This window comes from Pristis pectinata, chromosome 34 (assembly GCF_009764475.1).
Source record: "Pristis pectinata isolate sPriPec2 chromosome 34, sPriPec2.1.pri, whole genome shotgun sequence".
NCBI classification, from domain to species: domain Eukaryota; kingdom Metazoa; phylum Chordata; class Chondrichthyes; order Rhinopristiformes; family Pristidae; genus Pristis; species Pristis pectinata.
The window spans coordinates 5,370,726-5,397,786 of NC_067438.1; the positions used below are offsets into that span (position 1 = coordinate 5,370,726).

The 27,061-nt window shown below is 44.4% G+C and overlaps 1 protein-coding gene across 2 annotated transcripts; it reads left to right on the plus strand.

Annotated features, from left to right (window-relative positions):
• Positions 1-1,980: 1,980 nt before the first annotated feature.
• On the plus strand, positions 1,981-26,814 carry LOC127586087 (uncharacterized). 2 transcript variants are annotated; one of them, XM_052043896.1, is made up of 7 exons: positions 1,981-2,099; positions 4,748-5,068; positions 8,409-8,534; positions 12,287-12,305; positions 12,477-12,511; positions 15,830-15,864; positions 26,009-26,814. In XM_052043896.1, the coding sequence occupies exons 1-7, from the start codon at positions 2,045-2,047 to the stop codon at positions 26,111-26,113; spliced, it is 696 nt and encodes a 231-aa protein (XP_051899856.1). In that variant the 5' UTR covers positions 1,981-2,044; the 3' UTR covers positions 26,114-26,814. The 2 variants fall into 2 exon arrangements, with proteins under 2 accessions (XP_051899856.1, XP_051899857.1); XM_052043897.1 differs by having other exon boundaries at positions 26,014-26,814.
• The last annotated feature ends 247 nt before the right edge of the window (positions 26,815-27,061 follow it).

A 27,061-nucleotide genomic window follows, 5' to 3' on the forward strand; every position in this document is an offset into this window, starting at 1 on the left:
CAGAAGCCTGAAGTCCCACACCACCAGGTTCAGGAACAGCTACTTCCCTTCAACCATTCGGTTCTTGATCCAACTGGTACAACCCTAATCACTACAGTTTAGCAACACTATGACCACTCTGATCACTTTGCCCTAAAATCGAATTTTTTTGTTCTAATTGTGGTCGTTCTTGTCAACATTGTGTATAATTTATGTATGTTTTATGTTTTCTGGTGAATGCTGCTTATAAGATGCTGTGTGCCTGTGATGCTGCTGCAAGTAAGTTTTTCGTTGCACCTATGCACACATGTACTTGTGCATATGACAATAAATTCGACTTTGACTTGGTACATCTGTTAACTTCCGTAGTTCGCCCCTGATAGTGCATTCTTTTTGTGGAACCTCGTCATGGCCCTTGCACCTTATTGTCTGCCCACACTGCACTTTCTCTGTAACTGCAACACTATATTCTGCACTGTGTTATTGCTTTTTCTTTGTACTACTTCAAAGTACTCATGCTTTGAAATGATCTGTCTGGATGGCATGCAATACAAAGTATTTCGCCGTATCTCACTACACGTGACCAATACCAATTTCTCACCCTCAAACTGAACTTTACATTCCCTTTCCCGGAGGATCCTGCACAATGAGATTACTAACTGTTCCTGGCTCAATACAGAACGCCAGATCGAAATTAGCCTCAATAATATCACATGATTCAACATCTTCCCAACGACCCATGTCACCCCAGCACGTCAGTAGTTTCTGTTTTGTCTCTCTCCATCTCTCCCTCTTAAATCGTGGGGTTATACACTCCAATCAACGGGAGCCTTTCCAGAATCAATGGGAATTGGAAGTTGGTAACCGGGGTATCCTGGCTGCTGGCTGGTAATTATCCTCATAGCATTTATTTCAACACACAACGGTGTAGATTTTCAGATCCTTAAAATTTATCCGTTTTCGGGATTATTATCTGGTAAAATTTGGCTCTTTAGGACTTCCTTAGTCCAAAATTTCCTAGTTTTCCAATACTCTCACTTTCCACTAATCTTTGCAACTTTGCATTTCTTTCATATCAAGGTGATACATGTGTTAATTTCCTCAGCTTGCCATTGATAACACGTCCTTAACTGCACTGAGCCCACTATTCTCCGGTATTTCTACCGTTGTTTTGGTGGCTTAATATGTAGGGAAGGCGCCGCTGCTCAAGTGATTGAAAACCTCGCTCAGTTCCACAGTGCGCAGAGCAAATATCGGTAGCCCTTGGTGCATGCTCCTTTCGTGGTGGCTTCTTTATATGTTCTCCAATTTGTGACGAATCCCCGCTGATGCAGATAACTGTGGGGGGAAAAATCCAATAAATAAAAACGCCACTGAATATTCATGATAAACAGAAGCAACCCGTCTCCAGTGTGGACCGTTCACGTTTCCTTGGTTCCTGTCCTTTTATAAGGCAGTAATGTTGAGAATTCGAGGCAGTGGCTTTGATTTGGGACCTAATTGATAAGTCGCTGTCATAAAGTGAACATCGAAATACAAGCCGGGGATGTGATTCTTTTCCCTCGTAAATCTATCTTTTTTTATTGCTTTTCGGAATCTGAGTGTCCCCGGAAAGACGAGTCTTTATTGAACTTGTGCATTGTCCTTACTGGTGAGCCGCCTTTTTGAGCCGATGTGACCCTTCTGGTGCAGGTTCTCCCACGGTGCTGTTGGATGTCGAGTCCCAGAACATCGTCCCAGCAACTGCGAAGCAATGGCGAGGCATTCTGACATCTCACCATTTTCACAGGCGTATAATGAGGCCATATTAACCCGCCAATCTGAATGCTCTATCGAAGGTTTGGTGCTATGATTTACGTCTTCAAATCTCTGTGGGCCAAGTGCCTTCGGCCCACTTCTCATCCGGTTGCGTGTTTCCTTAACGTCTCGACGGTTCTTTCGCGCGAGGGGCACTGGCCTATCGTTTTCTCGTTGGTTTGCATCAGTCAGGCTGCTTACAATCCCAAGTCTCGGCAGCTCTCTTCCGCTGCGATTAAACAAATTGGTCACTGAGCACCCACTGACCATGTATTTTTGCTCCGCGCTTGGGTTTATCTTCGTGTCATGTCTCTTACTGATAGGTAAGACAACATCCTAAAGAGTTCGAGCGGAAGGAATGGTGCGATGGATTGCCTTGGAGTGTGAGGAAATGTTTAGATGGTTGGAGAATGGTGCGTGGTTGAGGGTTATGGTCCAGAAAGAAGCCTTGGGCTCTGGTGAGCTACAACAAGACCTCTACGTCCAGCCCCAGCGAGAGGAAGTTTACGATGGCACCGTATTCTCCTCAAAAGTCAGGGCGTGCACATAAAGGGACTAGATTGTGAATTATTTACTGCGATGTGTGGTTGTGCGTGCGTACGAATGTTTGTGACTGCGAAACGGGCTACTAAGGTCACCTAGAGTGGCACAATAAATGCCAACATCGGGAAGTTCAAGTTAAGGGCGGCGCCGTGGCGCAGCTGACAGAGCCGCTGTCTTTCGGCGCCTGAGACCCGGGTTCAATTCTGACATCAGGCGCTGTCTCTGTAGAATTTGCACGTTCTCCCCGAACACCCCAAGCACCGACTGGTTGGTGGGCAAATTGGCCGGTGTAAATCACCCCTGATGTGCAGATGAGTAGTAGAATGTGGGAGTTGATGAGAATGTGGGGAGATTGAAAATGAGTGTGGTATTAGTGCAAGGGGTGGCTGATGGTCTCCACTGAGTTAAGTCAAATCGACTTATTGACAAGTACTGTGAGGTACAGGGTCAATGAAAAACTTGCTTGCAGCAGCATCAGAGCCGCGTAGATTCTGATAACACACAGGTGAGTTATATATAAATTAAGTCAGACAGTGAGACAAACTCCGTGTGAAACAAATAGGCAAATGAAAACACAATCGGCGACAAGTCCATGGTAGTGCAAGAGGTGGTCGGTGGTATTCCGTTGCTAAAGTAGAATTAGGATTGTGCAGGTCGGGTCAAGAGCCTGATGGTTGCAGGAATGTGGCTGGAGGAAAGACTCCAAGAAGACTCGAAAGGCCTATTTCCGTCCTGTATATCTCCACGTCTCCAGCAGTGATTTCAGAGAGGGCTTCACAATCTCCTTTGTGGCGCCAGAGATATTGTGGAGCTCGTCAGACTTCCCGTCGTGACTGGAAGGTTGGCGTGGGAAGGGATCAGGAGTACTACTGTCTGTTTGGCGCCGCTGCTCCAGGAGAATTTCCATTGGGAAACTTTCACCCCTGTGATTATCTGCGCTGTGTTAAGGACTCTGCTCGCTCCGAGGAAGAAAAAGCTTTAGAAGCCACATGAACAAGGCGAGTTTTTTACACAGAGAATTTTATGTGCCTGGAACTTGCTGCCAGGGGCGGTGATGGAAGCAGATAAAATAGCAACGTTTCTGAGGCATTTAGACAAGCACATGAATAGGCAGGGATTGGAGAGATTTGGATCATATGCAGGCAAATGGGATTAGTTTAATTTAGTTTCATGCTTGGCACAGATATAGTAGGTGAAATGGTCGTTTCCTGTGCTGTACTCTTCCAGTGCTCTGTATAACCAGCTAACCTAAAACGATTCCCACATGTCAAATGTGGATTTGTCCCAAACAGCCGTCCCCCGTGTATTTTCTCCAGTTCCTGCCTAATACTGTTGAATTTACCTTGCCCCAATTTCCACTTTGACCAGAGGACCAGTCTTAACCTTTTCCATAACGACGTGAAAACTTACAGAATTATGCTCACTGTTCCCAAAGTGGTCCCTCATTAAAACTTCGATCACCTGGCCAGGCTCATTTCTCAGGATAAGGTCCAGCAGAGATGTTCTGTGTTCCAGAGCAATATATTAAAATGGAAGCAGGTACGGAGGTGGTGTTGGGAGTGGACAGGTGGCTGGTGAGGTATCCAGTTTGATCCGGTGCCTTCAGGAGGAGAGGTTAGCAGAAGACAGAAAGTGCTGGAAACGTTCAGCAAGTCAGGCAGCATCTGCAGAAAGAGTTCACCTTTCAGTCCAAAGCTAAATGTGCGTTTCTCTCTCACCGATGCTCCCTGACCCTCTGAATGTATCCAGCACTTCTCGCCTTCATTACAGTCATTCCTTCTTGCTATTAAGAGCCTTTCACCTTAACGCGCTCCTCCTTTCAGGAACTGAAAATCAAAACTCTGCAGATGCTGGAAATCACAAGATCACAGGACAGAAGCAGAAGTAGGCAATTCGTCCCATCGAGTCTGCTCTATGAGCTAAACTAAAACTATTCCTATCTAGCCCCAATTCCCTTGATACCTTGACTAATTAGGCAACTATCTATCTCCTCCTTAAACGCCCCCAATGATTGGGCCTCCACAGCTGTACGTGGCAACAAATTCCATAATTTTACTACCCTGGCTAAAGAAATTTCTCCTCATCTCTGTTCTAAATGGGCACCCTCTAATACTAAGATTGTGCCCTCTCGTCCTGGACTCACCCACCAAGGAAACAGCATAGCCACATCTACTCGGTCCAGTCCTTTCAACATTCTAAATATTTCTATGAGGTCCCCTCTCATTCATTGTACCCCAGTAAGTATCCGAAATCTGAAACAAACCCAGAAAAGTTCGGAAACACTCAGCAGATCGGAAGGCATCTGTGGAGAGAGAAAAACAGAATAGTCCTTTCACCGTGTTTCTCTCTCCACGGGTTCTGTTCGACCCGCCGACTGTTTCCTCCTGGAAAGGTTTTCTTGGACTTTACCATTCTGCATTCCTTACAGGTGCGCACTCACAGAAGTCCCAAGTTCGGCAGACGCCTCGTTTCGTGAAACGGTTTGAAGGGCAGGCGGTGGCCATTAACTGCACCGCGGATTTCCCCGGAGCCAAAACCAACACGTGGCTGAAAGGTGACCTGCGGGTTTCACAAAGCGTACGGGGGTACCGCGAAAGAGTGAGCGAGAGTCATGAAACCATTGCACAGAAGCTGACATCGTTCCTGCGAATCACGAATCTTACGGAATGTGATGCTGGCACCTACTATTGCAAGGTGGACAGTATGGGCACGATAACGAAGGGTGAAGGGACGGAAGTAATCGTTATGCGTAAGTCATTCTGTCAGTAGTCTATGTGCGTCTCTAACCTGGTGTAACTGTGTGTGTGTGTGTGTGTGTGTGTGTGTGTGTGTGTGTGTGTGTGTGAGAGAGAGAGAGAGAGAGAGAGAGAGATGCGCATGTATTTGTGAAACACTCATAGTTTATGTGAGCGTGTGTGTGTGTGTGTGTGTGTGTGTGTGTGTATTTGTGTCCATCTGTGTGCTAATAGATGTGCCTGCGCCCATGCCTGTGTGTGACTGTCTGCGTGTGTGTCCACGTGAGTGTGAGTGCCCGTAAGTTTTGTTGTTTGAAAAGTTGTCTGTATTAAACTGCATGCTCTCTACAAGGGAGTGCGCCCCGTGCAAAAGAAAGAGAGAGAGAGACAGAGACAGAGACAGCGACAGAGAGAGAGAGGGAGAGACAGAGAGAGTGCGTGTGTGAGAGAGAGAGCGAGCACTGTTTTATGAGAGTATCAAAGTGAATTTGTGTCAGGAATTATTTATGTGTGGGAGTGAGTGTCGTTTGAGCATGTGCATGATATAAGTTGTTCACATTATGCGGGCATTGATGGAGTAGAGAGCCGGTATCTTTTTCCCAGGGTCGACATATCTAATACTAGAGGGCATGCATTTAAGGTGAGAAGGGGTAAATTCATAGAGATGTGCTGAACACTTTTTTATACGGAGAGTGGTGGGTTGCATGGAATGGGCCTGCCAGGGTGGTGGTGGAGGCAGATACGGTAGAGGCTTCTAAGAGGCTCTTATATAGACACGTGAATGCGCAGAGAATGGAGGGATAAGCACTTGTGTAGGCAAAAAGGATTAGTGTGGTAGGCTTTTAATTACTAGCTTAATTAGTTCGGCTCAACATCGTGCGCCGAAAGACCTGTTCCTGTGCTGTAAAGTTCTATGTTCTATGTATGTACGTGTATGATGTGGTGTGTGCCTGGATGAGAATTTGTATATGGTGCGTCTGTGTGTTTATAGGAGTATGTGTGTCTGAGAGAGGAGTGTGTGCTTGTGTGTGTGTTTGTGCCTCTGAGTTTGTGTGTAGATTTGTGTGTCTGCGGGATTACACTGAATGTGCACCAATGATAGGGCTTATTTATCTCCTGGGGAAATGTATTCTGTGTCTGTGAGACTATCTGTTACGTTTGCTTGTGTAACTGTTTATATCTCTGTGCGCCTCTATATGTGTGTGTGTGTGTGTGTGTGTGTGTGTGTGTGTGTGTGTGTGTGTGTGTGTGTGTGTGTGTGTGTTTGTGTGTATGAGTTTGTAAGTGCGTCGGTGTTTGAGAAGGTATTGTTGGCTACCTGAATACACAGGTCTGTTGCAGCGTGTGGGGTGAGCGTTGGTTTGCGCGTGTGTGTCTGAATTTGCCTCTGGGGATGTCCTGTCGCAGTAAGGTCTCTCTCCCGGTCTCCCAAACTGAAGACGTGGAACACTCGGCGGGGCGGCTGTTACCGAACGAACCTCACGACATCTTAGCGTAGTAGTCAGGCAAAGATGCCAAGATTTCAAGTAACATTCTCCCTTCCTCCAATCCGCCGCGTCCCCCGAGAAATACCAGACCGAGTAAATCCATAGAAATTAATTGGGGTCAGGGCAGGAGACCCTGAGGGTGACTCCATCAAACAGACAGAGTCTGCCCGCTTTTTGGGAATCCACTCACCTCAAAATGTGATCCCCTCCTGGCACCGAGTTCCACCCATGTTCCCTGCGCGCAGCTGACTCAGGATTTGCAGGAGGAGAAACAGAATAAAACATATTCTGTTTAAAAAATCACATATGCTCTGCCCGCTGGGGAATAATCCGTTCTCAGGCGATAACATGAAGCATCAAATGAACTGTCCATTCAGCGGGAGAAGCTTCGATTGGCTCATCCTTCTCGCACCGCTCCGCGTCTCCAATCCGGATCTCTCTCATCTTTAAAATTGTCCTCCGTTTTATGCGGTAAGTCAGCCAGGGAGCGGTTCATAGAAAGACCTGGTTGGGGCCCCTGTTAGTACAGGACAAACATCGTGACTTTAATGATTTTTTTAAAAAGGACATTGAATACAAGAGTTGGGTTTCAGTTATGTTACAGTTGAACAAGATATTGGTGAGAGCCACTTGGAGCATTGTGTGCAGTTTCTGGTTGCCCAGCTGCAGGAAGGATGTTGTTAAAAAGGTTTTCCAAGGGTGTTATGGGGACTGGAGAGCTTGAGTTATAAGGAGAGACTGGACAGGCTGGGACTATTTTTTCCTGAAACGTCGGAGGCTGAGGGGTGACCTTGTAGAGGTTGATCTAAAGCATGAGGGGAATAGATAGGGTACAATAGTCACAGTCCTTTTTCCCAGGGCAGGGGAGGCCTAAAACTAGAGGGCATAGGTTTGAAGGTGAGAGGGAAAGAATAAAGGGGACCGGAGAGGCATGTTTTTTCACACAGAGGTTCGTGGTACATAGAACGAGCCGCCAGAGGAAGCGGTAAACGCGGTTACAATTACAACATTTAAAATACATACAGATATGTACATGGCGATCGAAGGTTGAGAAGCATATGGGCCAAATGCTGCTAAATGGGACTAACTCAGGAAGGCAATTTGGTCGGCATGGACGAGTTGGGCCGAAGGGTCTGTTTTCCGTGTTGTATAACTCTATGATTCTATGGCACTGGAAATCTGAAATAAAAACAGAAAAGGCAAGAAACACACAGCAGGTCAGGCAGCAGGCTGTGGGGAGAGAAACAGAGTTAACGTTTCGGGTTCTAGAGCCCTTTGTTGGAACAGAAGAGCAGTTGAGCCGCGGGGGCAGATCAGCCACCATCATATTGAATGGCAGGTGGGGGCGTGAGGGACCGAGTGTCCTACCCCTGCTCCCTATGTTGTTATAAACTTTAGTAGCAGGTAGAGAATAATCCATCGTTAGCGAGAAGATTAAGTTGCAAGTTAGTAATCTGGACTCTTGTACCAAGAACCTGTTGCGTAATTATGAAATGTAAAGACTAGATTCAGAACATGAAAGTGATAGTATTTTTTTAAACAAAAACGTCCATTTCCTCAGTGAGATAAGACTTAGAAAGAGGAATAGACCATTCAACCCTTCGTACCTCTTCCGCAATTTAATGCCTATGGCTGATCTTTAATCTGCACATTTTTTTTTTAGCCGGCCTGGGGTATATGTGACACCAGACTCACATTAACATGGTTGGCCCCTTACTATCCTCTGAATTGTTTTTTTCAGTTGCAGAGTAATGCAGAGCAATGGGAGCAATGCGGGTCGCCAGCGGCACCCAAATGCCCCGCACTGTGAAGATATCAACACTCTTCCCTTACTGAGGGACTAATGTTTGTTTGATTTATGTTCCAGGTGCAGGTCAAAACGGCTCGTCCAATTCCATCAACATTGTGCTCATTGGAGTGTCCGTGGTAGTGATAGCAGCGCTTGGCATTGCTTTAATTATTGTGTCTGTACAGCTCAGACGACGCACTAAAGGTATTTTTAGTCGATTTGCATTGATTCTACAAGTCCATCCAGTGTTCAACTGCGACCCTATTATCTATCGGAAGTTCCCGCTTATTTTTCTGAATGAAGTTTTCTGGTATCCCCAACCCGTGTTGCTTCCGAGCTTTCAAAATCATAATCATCGCGTCACACTACACAGGAGCAGGCCCTTCGGCCCTTTGAGTCTGTACCGACCATCAAGCGCCTATTTCGCATTGTTTTACATTCCAATCAGCTGCCCAGATTGCACCACTTATCTGCACACTACGGGCAAGTTACAGTGGACAACTAACCTACCAATCCGCACTCCTTTTGAGATGTGGGAGAAAACCCGAGCACCCTGGGGGAAACGCGCAAAATCCGGGCGGGCAGCAGCACCCGATGTCAGCATCGAACGCGGGACCCTGTCGCTGTGAGGCGGTGGCTCTACTAGTTGCGCACTGACTGACTACTGACGGTGGGGGGGGGGGGGGCGGGGTGGAGTTGGTGGAGGAAAGAGTGTCCAGGTTTTGAGTTTAAATAAGAAACAAATTGTCCAGGTGGGGGATAGAAGTTGGAAAGAATGATTTCAGGTGTGGGGTAGGTAAGGGGCACTGTCCAAATGTAAAAGGGCAGTTGGGGTCAGTGTATCCCAATGTGAGATAACTTAGGGTGTATGCGAGAGGGGAGTTTGCACCTCGGTCCAAAACGTGAAAGGCATTTAGAAAAATATTACTACAATTGAAATCCCGTCCCACGCCCCACACAAGCAACTTCCAACTCTTAGATCTTCTGCCATGAACCTTTGACCCACAACCTGCGCCCTCAGTGAGTAAAACATCCCAATTTGTCTCAAACCAATTCAATAACAAGCCATATGAGGAGACGTCGAAAAAGGGCGAGCAAAGTTTGTATTGAAGTTTGGGAAAGGACGGGTCTCTTCGAGGAGAAAAGAGAAATAGCGGGGCCGAGGGGCTTGGAGGGGAACTTCAGAGTTTAGGACCCAAAGTGCAAGGTGAAACGAGGTTAGAATTGGAGGAATGCGAACATCCTTCAGAGGGGTAAGATGATATCGTGTGAGGTGATATCGTGTTGGACAATAACGTTGACCATTTTAAAATCGAACCGCTGCTTATTGGAGAGTCATTGAAGGTCAGCGAGACAAGACTTGGTGGAAGTTGTTGGTGGCGCCAGAGGTTCTTGTGGCGCCAGAAATATTTTGGATGACCTCCAAGTGTGGAGAATATAGCAATGGAGGACGGCCGTGAGTTCATTGGATTGGTCACGTCCAGAGGGAGCAGAGAGGCGGGTGGGTGCTACATCAGGGGATGAGTTGAGGTGGGGAGCAGAACCAGGTGAATTTACAGATATCTAGCAGGGAGACATCCTGATGGCCGCAATAGAATTTGCAGTGGACAACAAAAGGTCATCGTCTAAATCTTCCCAGTAATTGGTCCCAGGATGTTCTTTGACACTTTATACATGAATCCATGACTATTCACGTACATTGTCACTGCTCGCAATACGTTTCTTCGGTCCTTCTTGAAATGTTTGGTGTCCCTGACGGAGGAGGAAATTTGGCCATCCCTGGCACGCTTAAAACGTGGCATTCAGCCGGGTGCATTAAACCACTCCTTATGATGGCATTCCCATGTGCCACCAGATAGAGAGGTCTGTTTCAATACAAGAGTGGAAGCTATTTATTTAATTGCCTTCATTATTTTCCAAAGCTCAAATGAATTTGAAAGATTCCGTTTCCGGTTGGCAACATACCCGGGACCACATTGTTTGTTGTGTGTCCTGTCCACAATCCTAGAGTTCTGGAGCAATACAGCACGGATACAGGGCCCTTCGGCCCAAACAGTCCATTGCCGACCACGGTGCCCACCCAGCCGGTCCCAATTTCCTGCGTTCGGCCCAAATCCCTTCAGGCCCCGACCCTCCATGTACCTATCCAAGTGCTTCTTAAGTGTTACTATTGTACCTGCCTCACCCACTTCCTCTGGCAGCTCGTTTCCGTATACTTGCCCCCCCCCCCCCACCAACCCCTACATGAAAAAGTTGTCCCTCAGGTCCCTTTTAAATCTTTCCCTTCTCACCTTCAACCTATGTCCCCTATTTTCGGACTCCCCTCACCCAGGGATAAGACTGTTACCATCGACATTATCCATGCCTCTCACAATTTTATACACTTCTATAAAGTCCCCCCTAATTCTCCTACGTTCCATGGAATAAAGACCTAGACTGACGAACCTCTCCCAGGCCTTCTAGTCCTGGCAACATCCTTGTAAAAAACGCCGAGTCCTCTTCCATAAATCGCCACCAACCAACCCTTCCACCGACTAGAGGAACAGAGGCAGCAGTTGAGAACACCTAACGACTAACTGACTTTTCAGGTCACACATGTTGACTTGGAAGCAAACGGCGATTCCTTTGTTAAGATCAGGCCAAAGTCGAACTCAAACTATCATGAGAGAATCTTCAGCACATGGTCTGCAACGTCACCTGTGAGACATAAAGCCCTATAACATAGAACTTGGTCCTTCGGCCCACGAGTCCATGCCGACCATCAAGAGTCCATTTAAACTGGTCCCAGCTTTATTTTCCCACATTCCCAACGATTCTCCCAGATTTATTTATGTTTAATTTATGTGTTTCTAATGAATGTTGTGTATCTGATGCTCTGTGCCTGTGATGCTGCTGCAAGCAAGCTTTTCATTGCACCTGTACATACATGCACTTGTGCATGTGACAATAAACTCGACTTTGACTTACTACCACTCTGTTACACACTAAAGGCAAATTACAGCGGCCAATTAACCCATCGACACTCCCCCCCCCCCCCCCCCCCCCCACCACCACGTCTTTGGGATGTGGGGGGAAACCACGCGGTCACAGGAAGAACATGCAAACTCCACACAGACAAAGCCCGGGGTCAGGATTGAACCCAGGTCTTTGGAGCTATGAGGCAGCTGCGCCATTGTGTGCCACCGACATGTTCAATTAGGGTGGGCAACGTGCCAAGTTTCCATATCTACAGTACATCCCAACAATTAAAGAAATGTTATTACCATCAGTAACAAGACAGGCATGCATATGATTTCGGTTATAAGCTATGAAAGTTCATTCCCAAACACTTTCTAGAGTATGATATTTGTTTCTGCCCCTTGTATGCAGCCCGCGTACTGTCAAGGGAATATTAAAAGAGATAACTATTCATGGACTAAGGAATAATATTAATTTCTATATTTTATTCATTGTTTTTAACTACAATGTGTATTTTTCATAAGGTGGGTTATAGTCATTACTTACTTGCACTAAAAATGTTTAATTATGTTCACTGAGTGTCGTTGACTAGAAGATTGTAACCAGCAACAAATGTTTATCAGAGTTTGGTGATACGCCTTGGGTAGGAAATATCGATTGATTCGTTTATACTCAGAAGAAAGGTTATAGGACGGAGCCGCTCGCAAAATACTCCCACGAAAAGTCACTGAGGTTTAAGTAAGACATTATCCATCCGGGTCTATAAGGAGGCGGAGGAAGTCCATGTGGGTGTACAATTGGTTATTGACAACTACCATATTCGCCTAGATCGATAGCAGTCGTTATTTTGGCACAAATTTGTGGCTCGTGCCTATTTTTAACATAATACTCTTTCACCCACACAATACCAGCAAGTTTTGTTTGTAAGGCGTTAGAAACTGCAGGCAGTCTTATCGTGGTTTGAAATATAATTAATGTGTGTATTTTTTTAATTGCAGCTTGTATCGCTCTTCAGAGGTAAGTTTACATATTAATTTTATTTGCGTGTTCTCTTTCTCTCCTCCCTTCTAAATTGTAAATGAATCATTCTACTTGCGTTCCTCTGATTCCTACTGAATTGAAACAAGACCTTGCTGCCTTCTGCAGAAATCTATCAGGTAACGTAATATTTTTGTTTTAATTCTACAGACAGTTCGTTGACTACATCACTGAAAAATCAACAGGTAACAGCTTTCTGAATTGCCGAAAGAAATTCATATTGATTCACCATTTTAGATCGCATCGTTTCAGGAACACAAGAGAATGGGAAGAGGAGTAGACCACTGGGCCTCTCAAGTCTGCTTCACCATTCAATATTATCTTAGCTAAGCTGCCCCGGGCTTCACATCTTCTTCTCTGCCAGTTCCTCGTGCTCCTCAATTCCCTACTTTTTCAAAATGTGTCGACTTCCTCTTTAACTGCCCCCAATGATCTGGCGTCCACAACCCTCCTGGGTAGATAACTCTGCTAGAAGTTCCTACGTGCCTCAGGTTTAAATGACTCCCACCCACTGTGCCTCGAATCTTGTAACACAGATTTCACTGTTGATACATCTGGATTTTGATGTATGGTCAAGTGTTCTAAACCACCGCTTCTCGCCAGTAGACTTCCTCTACAAATTCATCTTTGAAATATTTACATGACACAGGAGGAGTTCTTTCGGCCCACTGGATCCATGCCAGCCCCTGACAGAGCGATCCCATGAGTCCCACTACTCTTGTAGTTTATTCACTTGCACACGCCCATCAAATTCTCTTTATGCCACCCATTTATTATAGCGATAATATACAACTAATTTATAAACCCCCACTTCTTTGGGATGTGGGGGGAAACCGGAATACCCGGAGGAGACCCATGTGGTCACAGGACGGATGTGCAGACTCCACACAGACGGTACCTGAGGTCTGGAGCTGTGAGATAGCAGCCCGCTGCTCCTGCACAAATTGGTCCTGTGGTCGTATTTCGTTAAGAAAATAAGAGATTCCACATGTAAAGTAAACTGGCCTCCTGCATTTTTCTAATGCAACTTGCTATTATTGGGCTCATGTTTATCCGAAAGTTAGTTAGTCCCGATCTGCTCTGGACTGTTTATTGGATGGGCAGAGATTTAACAAACTTTGCCCGCATTCTTTTGAGTTCAGAAGAATGAGAGTGGATCCCATTGAAATGTATAAAATACTTCAGTGCTTCAAGGGGAAGATGCGGAAACGAGGTTTCCCGTGACTGAAATTTAGAACGAGCTGTGGCAGTCTTAACATAGGGGCTCTGTCTTCATTCACCCAGTTTACTGGCCCAGAGGGTGGTTAACCTTTGGAATTCTCTACCCAAAGTGGCTGTTCACCGGAGAATATTTAAGGCAGAGGTCAATAGATTGGTTTTAGATATTGAACCAATCAAGGAATATGGGCACGCAGAAAAGTGGCGCTCAGGAACGAGGGGCCGAATGGCCTACGTCAGTTCCTCTTTGTTATGCTCTCATGCTTTTTTATCCAGCTTTTCCCAAAGAGCGCTCTCTGACAACCGGTCACTTACCTTATATAAGATAAGATTTCTTTATTAGTCACATGTCATTGAAACACACAGTGAAATGCATCTTTTGCGTAGAGTGTGCTGGGGGCCAGCCCGCAAGTGTCGCCACGCCTCCGGTGCCAACATAGCACGCCCACAACTTCCTAACCCGTACGTCTTTGGAATGTGGGAGGAAACCGAAGCACCCGGAGGAAACCCACGCAGTCATGGGTTACAGACAGCGGCCGGAATTGAATATGGGTCACTGGAATAGCGTTACGCTAACCGCTACACTACCGTGCCTGCCCAATATCCCGCTGTTTCATGTCTACGCAGCGGCTACTTTGTATCTGACACTCACTGAGTCAAGGACATCGCTCAAAATGATAAGAAACATAAATCGTAAAACTAACACAAAACCTTGTGTATTAACACAAAGCCCGTGTATTGGTTACATTTGGGGAATGAGGCCAATTCCTTGGGAAAGGGGCTGAACTTTGTAACTAGGAGTTAGTCGCCTGAACTGAAGTCGTTCTTTAGAGCAAGGAAGATGAAGTGCGAATTTATTGGAAGTGTTTGGGTGGCGCAAATAAGGAAGAACTGTTCAATCGGCTGGAATGCCAGAAACCAGAGATGTCAGAGTCTGTAGGGGAACAGACCCTTCGGCCTAACTCGTCCACGCCGACCAATAATAATTATCAAAGCAACAGAGTATATGAGGAAAACTGTGCTTGTACATGGATTGTTATGATTTTCAATTAATCGTATGAAAGGTAGTGGGACCCAAAAAATAAATGGCGCATGGGCAACTTTCAAAGGGCCAACATGAACTTGATGGACCGAATGGTTTCTATTTTGTTGTTCATGATTCTGTGCTATAATTCGCCGACCGTCAACGCGTTACAAATCTCACTCTCTCCATGTATCGGAGAACATTGTTCCTTCATCGTGGTGGGACTGACTCGCCGCTCAGTCGGGACGTAGCATTCTTTTGGATGCGTTGTTCGTTCAGTTTCCTGAAGGCTCGCTAGTGACTTAGTTTTGTTCATACCCACATGGTGTATAAGTGAATACCTCATGCGGTATTTAATGAAGCTTAATTAGGAGGCCAACGCATCTTTTGTCATATCATTCCCCTCCATAATCCCAGCCCTCCACCAGCTGGCATTCACCTGGAAGGGTTTGTTTTAATTTCACGAATGATAATATTTCTTATCATTTTGAGCGATTTCCTTTACTATTCCTCACTGACAGACTCGATACAATTAAGGACGCCACCCTCTCCAAAATAATTCTTCTTTGTTCAAGCGACATGATCGTTGTATCACTGACATCAGGCCGCTAACTCTATCCCTTCACTTTCCAATATAGTTGTTGATTACTGCGTCATTCCGCTTTCCAATCATTGATTTCGAGCCAACATACCTATGGCTGCGATACATGGCATCGTCACTATCTTTGAACAAGAAACCACATTTGAAGTGGATGAAACAGTACAATGTTAAAACGAGGGAAAACCGGAATTTTGAATGTTTGTATTGGGATACCATTTACATCACCCGGATTTAAACCTTCCTGCCCCCTTCCAATAATGGAAGAAGGTAGAAAAGGCTGTTTACTGTGAAATGACGCTAAGTAAAGCATAAATGGCATCACGTATGGAAGAGAGCAGCAACGTGCCTCGTTTACTTCCTGGCTTGGATAAGGTTTAAGATTTGCATTCATTTCCAAAATGCTACCAGCAACAAGCTTTGTTAATTTCTATGCTCGAAGCATAAAATGCGTAAGATAAAATGTGGATCATTCCCCGTGAAAATATGAAAATGTAACAATTAGTGTGTCTTATTGAATGGCCGAAGCCAGGTACACTACCCGATGATACTAATTTAATAAAGAAACGGTAGTACTGCAAATTTTGTGACATTTTGTTGTCCTTGATAAGTGTTAGATGTTTGAACATCTAAACTAATGAAAATATGGTTTCTTTCCAACAGAATATATGAAAATAAACGAGAAAAAGAAGCACAGGGTAAGCCAAGTCCTTGTCTGACTTTTCTGCCTCTGGGTACATGGATCAATAGGTTAAATTCAGAATCCATATAAAACGTATTAACATTCATAGCATTGACTAAGGTTGTGTGTTGAACGTGTGTAACCTATCCCATTGAATTTGTGAATGCTCTGGCAACATCTACTTAAGGAGTGTATATACTTAATTTTGAAAAGAAAACAAACTGCAAATCTGAAATAAGAACAGTAAATGCTGGAAACACTTAGCAGGTCAGGCAGCATCAGTGGAAAGAGAACCAGGGCCAATGTTTCAGATGATGGACCCAGTCAGAAGGTCGGGATTTATATTACTTCTTTTACTTCATTTTTCTTTCATGCACGTGGATTTATCTGCATTTATTCCTTATCCCTAATTGCACTTAAACCATGAGGCCTGCTGGAACATTTCAGAGGCTAGTTGAGAGCCAACGACATCGTTGCTGAGTTGCATAATGACCCAGGCAGGATGAAGGTTTCATTTTCTGAAGAGCATTAATGCACCAGTTGCATTACTGTCTGGTGGCCTTGCCATGGAGTCATAGAGTCATATAGAAACAGGTCCTTCAGCCCACCACATCCATGCCGACCTCTTTGCCCATCTACGCAAATACACATTAGGTTCACATCCTTCTTTGCCTTGCCTTTTCAACAGCCTCTCTAAATGCCTCCTAAAAATAGTAATTCCATCACCTCCTCTGGCAGAGTAACTATCAACTACTTTCAAAAACTTTTCACACAAATCCCCTTTAAAACTCCTTCCTCTCACTTTAAACCCATGCCTCATGTTTTTGATACCCCGAGTATGAGAAAAAGATACTGACTATCTTCCCAATGTGTGTCTCTTACAATATTATATACCTTTAGCAAATTAGCCCACATCCTCCTTTTCTCCAGTGAAAACAAGCCCAGCTTATCCAAAATCTCCTCCTAACTAAAGTCCTCCAATCCAGGCAACATCCCGGTGAATCTCCTCTGCACTTTCTCCTGCACAATGATATCATTCCTAAAGCATGGTGACCAGAATTACACGCAGTACTCCAAGTGCGGTCTCACCAGTGTTTTGTAAAGTTGCAACATAACCTCCCAACTTTTATATTCTATGCCCTGACCTCTTCTGGTTAGCATGCCAGATGTCTTCTTCACAACCCTATTGACCTGTGTTGCCACTCTCAGGGAACAATGGACTTGAGGCCCAAGGTCCTTCTATTATCCAACATACCTTTGTACCCTACCATTTATTGTATATGTCCTACTCCTTCCTGGGTACACAAAATGCATCATCTTGCACATGTTGGGATCAAATTCCATTTGCCAATGCTCCGCCCAACTTTCCATTTGGTTTATATCCTGAGTAGCCTTCAAAAATCTTGCTCACTACCCGTATCATTTAATAACCTGCATATAAACCTCTGGATTATGAATCCTGATATTCAACAACTGCAGTGCCGTACCCAGGTAGTCAAACAATGAGGACACAAGAGGCTGCAGATGCTGGAAATCTAGAGCAACAGACCAAGGAGCTGGAGGAGCTCAGCGGGTCAGGCAGCATCTATGAATCCTGAGGAAGAGTCTTGACCTGAAATGTTGACTGTCCATTTCCGTCCATAGATGCTGCCTGACCCACTGAGTTCCTCTAGTGCTTTGTGCGTTGCAATCAAGTACTGATGTTTTTATGATTGCATTAATATGTTCCTTAACTCAGATGTTTAAAGACAGTGCTTAAGAAAGTTCATAGTGAGAATAAATCTCCACTCTCCGAGGTATATTGATGACAATGAAATGTGATAGCTTCTTGGTAGAATCTCACATGCCAAACAGATCTTATAGATTTATGTCTCAGAGAGAAGTTTCTCGTAATGCAGAGTATCATAACAACTATACAATAGATATGATCATAAACAGACTTAGTCAAATTTTATTTGATAGAAGTCTTGTCAAGTGCCTTGGGATGGTCATAGATGCCATACTAAGTTAAATTAAATCCTTGCTGGAAACACTCAGCAGGTCAGGCAGCATCCTTGGAAAGAGAAACATTTTTCTTTCCACAGATGCTACCTTACATGGGGAAAATAAAGATGAGGTTAGTAGAAATATGGGCTATGCAGCATGATAGCGTAGCGGTTAGCGCGACACTATTACAGTGCCAGCAATCGGGGTTCGATTCCCGTCGCTGTCTGTAAGGAGTTTGTACGTTCTCTTGTGTCTGTGTGGGTTTCCTCCGGGTGCTCCTGTCTCCTCCCACATTGCAAAAGACGTACGAGTAGGTTAATTTGTGTTTAAAATGGGCGGCGTGGACTCGTTGGGCCGGAAGGGCCTGTTACCACGCTGTAAATAAAATTTTTAAAAAAAATTTAATTTAATAGTCAGTGCAGAATCAGTGGGCTGAAGGGCTTGTTTCCATGCTGTATGATGCTATAACCTACGGTGTACTTCCAGCATATTCTGCTTTTATTTCAGATTTCCAGCATTTTTATTTTGATTCCTATACTGTCTAAATATTCGCCCTTCACATTATTATTACTAACTTGATTTGGTGGATGGCAGATAACAAAACATCTTTTCACTCATGGAAACACAAGAGACTGCAGATGTGGATTCTCAAGCAACACACAAGATGCTGGAGGAACCTAATGGATCAGGCAGCATCTGCGGTGAAGGGTCTCAACCGAATTGTCCATTTCCCTCCACAGATGCTGCCTGACCTGCTGAGTTCCTCCAGCATCTTTTCACCCTGACTGGAAAGGTGGTAGACACAGAAGATCTCAACACATCCAAGTGGTAGCTGGAGGTGTAATTAAGAATCATGAACTACTAGGGTATGAAGGAAGTGCTGGAAGATGGGATGATACTGGGATCTCTTTTTTTTTGACTGCCAGGGACATGATTGGCTCAGTGTCCCCCTAAATTGTTGTACAACATTGAAGAGGTATCTAGACAGGTACTTGCATTGTTAAGGACCAAAAGCAAGTAAATGGGATTGGTATAGATAAGTACAATGGTCAGTTTCTGTGCTGTTTGGCTCTATGATTTGTTTTTAGGATGCCTAGTAAGTGCTAAACACAAGAGGGCATAGGTTTAAGATCAGAGGCAAGAGATTTAAAAGATAGATCAGAGGCAGCTTCGTCATGCAAAGGGTGGGGTGTATCTGCAATGAGCTGCCAGAAATAGTGGTTGAGGCAGGCACATTAGCAACATTTAAAAGCCATCTAGATAAGTAAATGGATAAGAGAGGTTTAGAGGGCTGTGGGCCAAACGCAGGCAGATGGGACAAGCTCGCTGGGCAACACAGTCAGCATGGATGAGTTGGGCTGAAGGGCCTGTTTCCGTGCTGTATGACTCTTATCTCCCCATGATTTCTGGGATGACAGGTTTATCACATGAGGAGTAATTTAGCAGACTAGTAGGAGACATAAGAGACTGCTGATGTTGGAACCTGGAGCAACACACACTCTGCTGGAGGAACTCAGGGGGTCGAGCAGCATCTGTGGGAGGAAAGGAATTGTCGACATTTCAGGTTAAAGTCCAGCATCAGGACAGGGACTAGGCCTATACTCTGAGTGAAAATCAAAATCTATCGATCTGAAATCAACATAGACACACATGGCAGAATAATGCCTGTATTTTCAACACTTTCTGTTTATTTTGGGCCTATATTCACCTGAGTTTAGAATAATGAGAGGGAATCTAATTGACAAGTACAACAGTCCAACTTGGCTTGAGACGTAGATGTAGAATTAAGGTTTCCCGCTGAAAAAGGATGAGAAAACTGAAGAACCTGCAGAGTTCCTCCAGCAGATTGTTTGTTGACCCAGATTCCAGCATCTACAGTTTCTTGTGTCTCTGATATTTCTGCTGTCCGTGGTGTCTAGAACCAGGGATCACCATCACAAATAAGGGGTCTGCCATTCAGTTCAGAGGAGAAGAGAGTTCTTTTCAGAGAGGTGGTGAATCTTTGGAGTTCTCTCCACAAGTACAGAGTGGAAGCTCATTCACTATATTCAAGATGGATCTAAATAACCTTTAAATACAACAGGAATCAAGGAATAGAGTCAAGGAGAGTTGTAGAGAGATGGAGCACAGAACCTAGCCCTTTGGCCCATCGACTCCATGCTAACCATCAACTACCCATTTACACTAATCTTACATTAATCCCATATTTAACTTTTGCAACATTCTCATGAACAGCAGATTCTGAATCACTGGGGGCAATATACAGTGGTCGATTTACCTACCAACCCACACATCCTTGGGATGTGGGAGAATAGCACAGCACCTGGAAAGCCACAGGGTCTCAAGAGAATATGTAAAGTCCACACAGAGAGCACCCGAGGTCAGGATTGAACCCGGGTCTCTGGAACTGAAAGATATTGGGTATATTGACTGTGCCATATCAGGGGGTTGGTGCAGGGAAGTTTAAACTTATCCACCTAATGCTTACCCACCTTGAGTGTCAGGTCCCTTAAAGAGCATTAAGGTGGATAAATCCCCAGGGCCTAATGGAATATACCCCTGGTTATTGAGAGAGGCAAGAGATGAGATTGCTGGGACCTTGACCAATATCTTCGTGTTCACTCTAGCCGCAGGTGAGGTCCCAAGGGAATGGCGAGTAACTAATGTTGTTCCATTATTCAAGAAGGGAAACAGGGATAATCCTGGTAGATATAGACCAATGAGTCTCATGTCAGTGGTAGGGAAGTTATTGGTGAGGATACTTAGGGATAGGATTTATGAGCATTTGGAAAACCATAGCCTAATTAGGGACAGTCAGCATGGCTTTGTGTGGGGCAGGTCATGCCTTACTAACATGATTGAGTTTTTTTGACGAGGTGACGAGGGTGATTGATGAAGGTAGAGCTGTGGATGTTGTCTGCATGGACTTTAGTAAGGGCATTTGACAAGGTCCTTCATGGGAGGCTCATCCAGAAGATTAAGATGCATGGGATCCACAGTGAATTGGCTGTTTGGATTCAGAACTGGCTTGCCTGTAGTAGACAGAGGGTAGAGATCGATGGGATTTATTCTAGCAGGAGGTCTGTGACTAGTGGCGTTCCTCAGGAATCGTACTGGGACCTCTGCTGTTTGTGATGTATGTAAATGACCAGGATGAAAATGTACGTGGGTGGGCTAGTAAGTTTGCAGACAATACAAAGGTTGGTGGTGTTGTGGATAGTGTAGAAGACTGGCAAAGGATACAGCTTATATAGATCAGTTGCAGATATGGGCAGAGAAATGGCAAACGGAGTTCAACCCGGCCAAATGTGAAGTGTTGCTCCTTGGGAGATCAAATATAAAGAGACAGTACAGTTAATGGCAAGACCCTTAATAGCGTTGATGAGCAGAGGGATCTTGGGGTCCAAGTTCATAGCTCCCTGAAAGTGGCTACACAGGTTGCTAGGGTGGTAAAGAAGGCATATGGCATGCTTGCCTTCATTAGTCGAGGCATTGAATTCAAGAGTCAGGAAGTTATGTTGCAGCTTTATAAAATTTTAGTGAGGCCGCATCTGGAGTATTGCATTCAGCTCTGGTCGCCCCGTTACAGAAAGGATGTCGACGCTTTGGACAGGGTGCAGAAGAGGTTTACCAAGATGCTGCCTGGATTAGAGGGCATGTGCAATGAGGAGAGATTGGACAAACTTAGGTTGTCTTCTCCAGAGTGGTGGAGGCTGAGGGGAGATATGACAGAGGTTTATAAGATATTGAGAGGTATAAATAGAGTAGACAGCCGGTATCTTTACTCCAGGGTTAAAATGTCTAATACCAGAGGGCATGCATTTAAGTTGAGAGGGGGGCAAGTTCAAAGGAGACGTGCAGGGCAAGTTTTTTACACAGAGAGTGGTGGGTGCCTGGAATGTGCTGCCAGGAGTAGTGGTGGAGGCAAATACGATCGGGGCATTCAAGCAGCACTTAGATAGGCACATGAATGTGAGGGAAATGGTAGGATACGGACATTGTGCAGACAGAAGGGATTAGTTCAGTTAGGCATTTTATTACTAATGTAATTGGTTTGGCACAACATTGTGGGCCGAAACGCCTGTTCCTGTGCTGTTCTGTTCTATGTTCTATTTTCTAAAGATAAGCCATGATCTGATGGATTTGTGGAACAGGTATGAGGGGGTAAATGTCCTACTCCTGCTATTTTCCATGTTGTTTTCTTTAATGGACAGCAGCCCTTCCCTCACCCCAAGGGAAGATGAATTTTACTGGGTCTGGCAAGACTGAAAAGAGACGTTAAATTGCATACAAAATAAAGGAAGGAAGTGGTGAAATATTTCATAACAGTTTCTGCGAAATGCAATTTCGAGCAGACTGAACCAACGTGGCCTCTGAAACAAAGAGATTTTGATTTCAAAATATTTCCACTGAGGCACCCAGATGTCCACTATTGAATGTTAGTTCTTAATATCCCAACCGGGCAAGCAATTGTGGTCTAAACATGTTTTAACCCTATTCTGGAGCAACAAGCAATCTGATGCTGCAGGATTTTGACACGAAACATCAACACAATTGGAAAGCATGCAAAGAAGATTTACAAGGATGTTGCCAGGACTTGGGCCTGAGTTATCAGGACAGGTTGGGCAGGCTAAGACCTTATTCATTGAAACATATGAGATGGTGGGGTGATCTTATGGAGGTATATAAAATCATGAGGGGGGTAGATAGGGAATCAAAGACAAGAGGGCATAGGTTTAAGGTAAGAGTGGAAAGGTTTAAAAGGGACCTGAGGAACAACTTCACACGGAGGGTGGTCCCTATATGGAACGAGCTGCCAGAGGGGGTGCTTGAGACAAGTACAATAAATGTACATTTTTTTAATTAAATTTTATTTACAGCATGGTAACAGGCCTTCCAGCCCAAAGAGTCCGCGCCGCCCATTTTAAACACAAATTAACCTACCCGTATGTCTTTACAATGTGGAAGGAAACCGGAGCACCCGGAGAACACCCACGCAGACACGAGAGAACGTACAAACTCCTTACAGACAGCGACGGGAATCGAACCCCGATCGCTGGCGCTGTAATAGCGTCGCGCTAACTGCTATGCTACCGTGCCACCCCATAATAATATTTAATAGACACTTGGAGCCGTATATGGATAGGAAAGGTTTAGAAGGATATGGACCAAATGCAGAGAAATGGGACCAGATTAAGTGGGTACCTTGGTCAACATAGATGAGCTGGACTGAAGGACCTGTTTCCATGCTGTATTACTCTATGACTCTAATTCCTTTCCCCCCACAGATGCTGCTCGACCCGCTGAGTTCCTCCAGCAGATTGTGCGTTGCTCCAGATTCCATCATCTGCGGTCTCTTGTGTCCCCATTAACCCTATTTTGATTGCTTCAAGAATATAACGACAACTTAAAGAAAGTCAGGTCCAAGTGTGTTATTCCATTGCAAACATACATCACTTTGCCCACAGAAATATCAAAAACTAAATAACTTTGCAGAAAATGACATTGGTGTAATGACTTTACTCACCATTATGATGTTGTACCAACCTATCACTCATTCTCCATGCAGAGACCTGGCAAGGCTGCAATAGGCTTGAATGGCCTCTTTCTATGATCCTATCTTTGTATGTCTATCATCCCATGGCCTGCCTGGGTCTCAGTGGTGATTTTGTAGAGCAAAACTGTTTTTCTTGTTGCATTATATTTTGTAACATATGTGTAAATTATCAAACATGACACAAGCACGTTTTAAAATTAGCTATCTAGCATTTTAAGGTACTTTAATATTATAAAGTCCAGCAGTTTCCTTTCAGAGGTTCATAGCAAGCAAATAATTGGATTGGAAACCCAGGAGAATGCAGATGCTAGAATCTGAAGCTAAAAACAAGCTGCTGGAGGAAGTGCCCCACTGATTTCCTCCAACAGTTTGATTTTTGGTAGTAATTGTATCCATTAATAAGAGTAGCACATTAGCACAGAATCACAGTGTGGTATAGCACAGAAGGAGTTATTGTGGCTGTAAAACAAGCAACAAATTAGTCTCATTTCCTCTCTCTTTCTCTCTCTATCCTCTCTCTCTCTCTTCTCTCTCCCCCCCTCCCCCCCCCTCTCTCGTTATTCATATATTTATTTGACTCACTTGATGAATCTGCATTCACAATCCTGCCAGGCAGTACACTGCAGATTATAACATGCATTTGTAACTAAGCGCACAGTTCTGGTCACCCTGTTATAGGAAAGATGTTATTAAACCAGAAAGAGTGCAGAAAAGATTTACCAGAATGTTGCCTGGACTTGGTTACAAGAACAGGGTGTGTAGACTGAGGACTTTATTCCCTTGGGGGAGATTGAGGGGTGACCTGATCGAGGTATATAAGATCATGAGGGGCACAGATAGGTGAAAGCACATAATCATTTTCCCAGGGAGGATGCACTAAAAACAAGAGGGCATAGGTTTAAGATTAGAGGTGAGAAATTTAAAAAGGCCATCAGAATCAGAATCAGGTTTACTATCACTGACTTATATGTTGTGAAATTTGTTTTGCGGCACCAGTACAGTGCAAAGACATGAAATTATTATAAAATACACAATAACTAAATAGTGCAAATAAAGGAAAAAAGGGAAAAAGGTCATGGGTTCATGGACCGTTCAGAAATCTGAAGGCGGAGGGGAAGAAGCTGTTCCTGAGACATTGAGTGTGGGTCTTCAGGCCCCTGTACCTCCTCCCCAATGGTAGTAATGAGAAGAGGGCATGTCCCGGATGATGAGGATCCTCATGCAGCTTCTTCACGCAAAGGGTGGTGCGTATTTGGAATGAGCTGCCAGAAATAGTGGTTGAGGCGGGCACATTAGCAATGTTTAAAAGCCACCTAGATAAGTACATGGATAGGAGAGGTTTACAGGGCTGTGGGCCAAACACGGGCAGATGGGACTAGCCCGCTGGGCAACACAGTCATCATGGATGAGTTGGGCTGAAGGGCCTGTTTCCGTGCTGTTTGACTCTATGACTCTATAACACTGTTTGCTTATTTTGCTTCCAATATTTTCTATCTATGGTAATGGCATTTCTGTCAATGGGAAGCATTCCTCCATTTATTCTCGAAATCTTTCAGGATTTTCTTTCCGCCTATCAAAGACTCCCCCTCACCACCGCCCCCATCCCCCTACACCCCCCCCCCCCAAAATTCTCCACATTAAGGGGATCAACCCTTCGCCAGTTTTGCGTGGCATATAAATTCCTAATGCCCTGACATAACTCTAATAAATCCCTAATGCTATGTCTCAAAGGTCTTGCCCCCCTGCCTAAAATGCAGTGTCAAAACTGAAGGCCTAAGCAGCGACTTATAAAAGTTTAGAATGTCCTCTGTAGAACATAAGATTATAAGAAAAAAACAGCAAGAGTAAGCCATGCTGTACCATACAATAAAATCTGATCTTGACCTCATCTCCATGAGTCTGCCTGATTCCCCTAATCCTTGATGTACCTGTGATAAATATTCCCATTTCTGTATCTCTCTATTTGCAATGCCGATAATCCTGTCTACTTTTAAGTTTCCTAATTACATGTCCTACCACTTTCAGGGATATTTATGTGAAACTCTGGCCTCTGCTTTTTACTACCTTGAACCATCCTATGGATCAAATTATCTGTTTGCGCCTACATTTATTGGCTTATTATTATTATTGTCACCTGTACTGAGATATAGTGAAAAACCTGTGTGTCATCCAGGCAGAGCATGCCATACATTTAGGTGGTAAAAAGTAAACAGAATGCAGAATACAGTGTTACAGTTACAGAGAAAGTGCAGTGCAGGCAGACAAATAAATTGCAAGGGCCATGACAGCGTAGATTGGGAGATCAATAATTAATCTTTAGCATACAAGAGGTCCATTCAAGAGTCTGCTAACAGCGGGATAGAAGCTGTGCTTGATGAAAAACACAATGATGCTGGAGGAACTCAGCAGGCCAGGCAGCATCCATGGAGAGAAGCAGGCGGTCAATGTTTTGGGTCAGGACCCGAGCCTGGTATGCGTTTGATTTTCCTGATTTTACCTTATGGATCTGTATCTCTGACAAGCATTTTGATTGGTTTTGAATTCCACAATGGATCTGAACATCTCCAACTCCTCATGCAGTCGCCTATCATTGACACTGTTCTCTCTATTTTCAAAGCACAGAGAGGGTGGTACTTCAAGCTCCAGTCAAGAGAGGAAGAAGAAAAGGAAAACAAAACAGTCCCACAGGGTGGATAGCGCACAAGAAGGCTACATCCAGTAACCCAAGACAACCTGACTAAGTGTAAAATCACAGGCCTTTGTCAAATGCTTCACAAACAGGAAATAATTATACATTTCCGATGTCCTACGGTCTCTCCCTGTGATCTTTCTTTCTTTTATATAGTTTTTGTACTTTCACCTGTTTGGTCAAGGGAACATGAACAATGCTTTATACGTACCAGCAGCAAGGACTGTTCCACTTAATAAGAGAGCGGGAGGTCTAGATTACTTTTTTTTACTCCTTGTGATTATATATATATTAACTGTTATGATTGCTATCCTGATTTCTCTGCACCATATGTATAATTACTAATGTTATATATTATTTTGTACTAATTTGAAAACTAATATAAAGATTGAAAAAGCAGGTACTGTATACAATTCTGCTCACTGGAAAGGTGGGATTGCGCTGGAGATGGTGCAGAGGAGATTTGGTATTGGAATTGGTTTATTATTGTCACTTGTACCGAGGTACAGTGAAAAACTTGTCTTGCATACAGTTCATACAGATCAATTCATTGCACAGTGCATTGAGGTAGTACAGGGTAAAAACAATAGCAGAATACAGAGTAAAATGTCACAGCTACAGGGAAGTGCGTTGCAGGTAGACAATAAGGTGCAAGCTCATAACAAGGAGGATTGTGAGGTCAAGAGTCCATCTCATCATATAAGGGAAGCATTCAATAGTCTTATCACAGTGGGATTTACAAGGATGTTGCCAGGAATGAAAATTTGTAGAGACAAGGGGAGATTGGCTAACCCGGGGTTCACACTTATTATGGCACAGAAGGTCATTTGACTCATGTTGGTGCCCAGCGGAACCACCTCATTCTCTCCTTTTATTTCTGTGCCTCTGTAGCTTAACTCAGCTCACATGCCCATCAGCTCCCCTTTAATTATTTTGCCACATCCCTACATATGGGGTAATGTTTACAGTGGTCAGTTAACC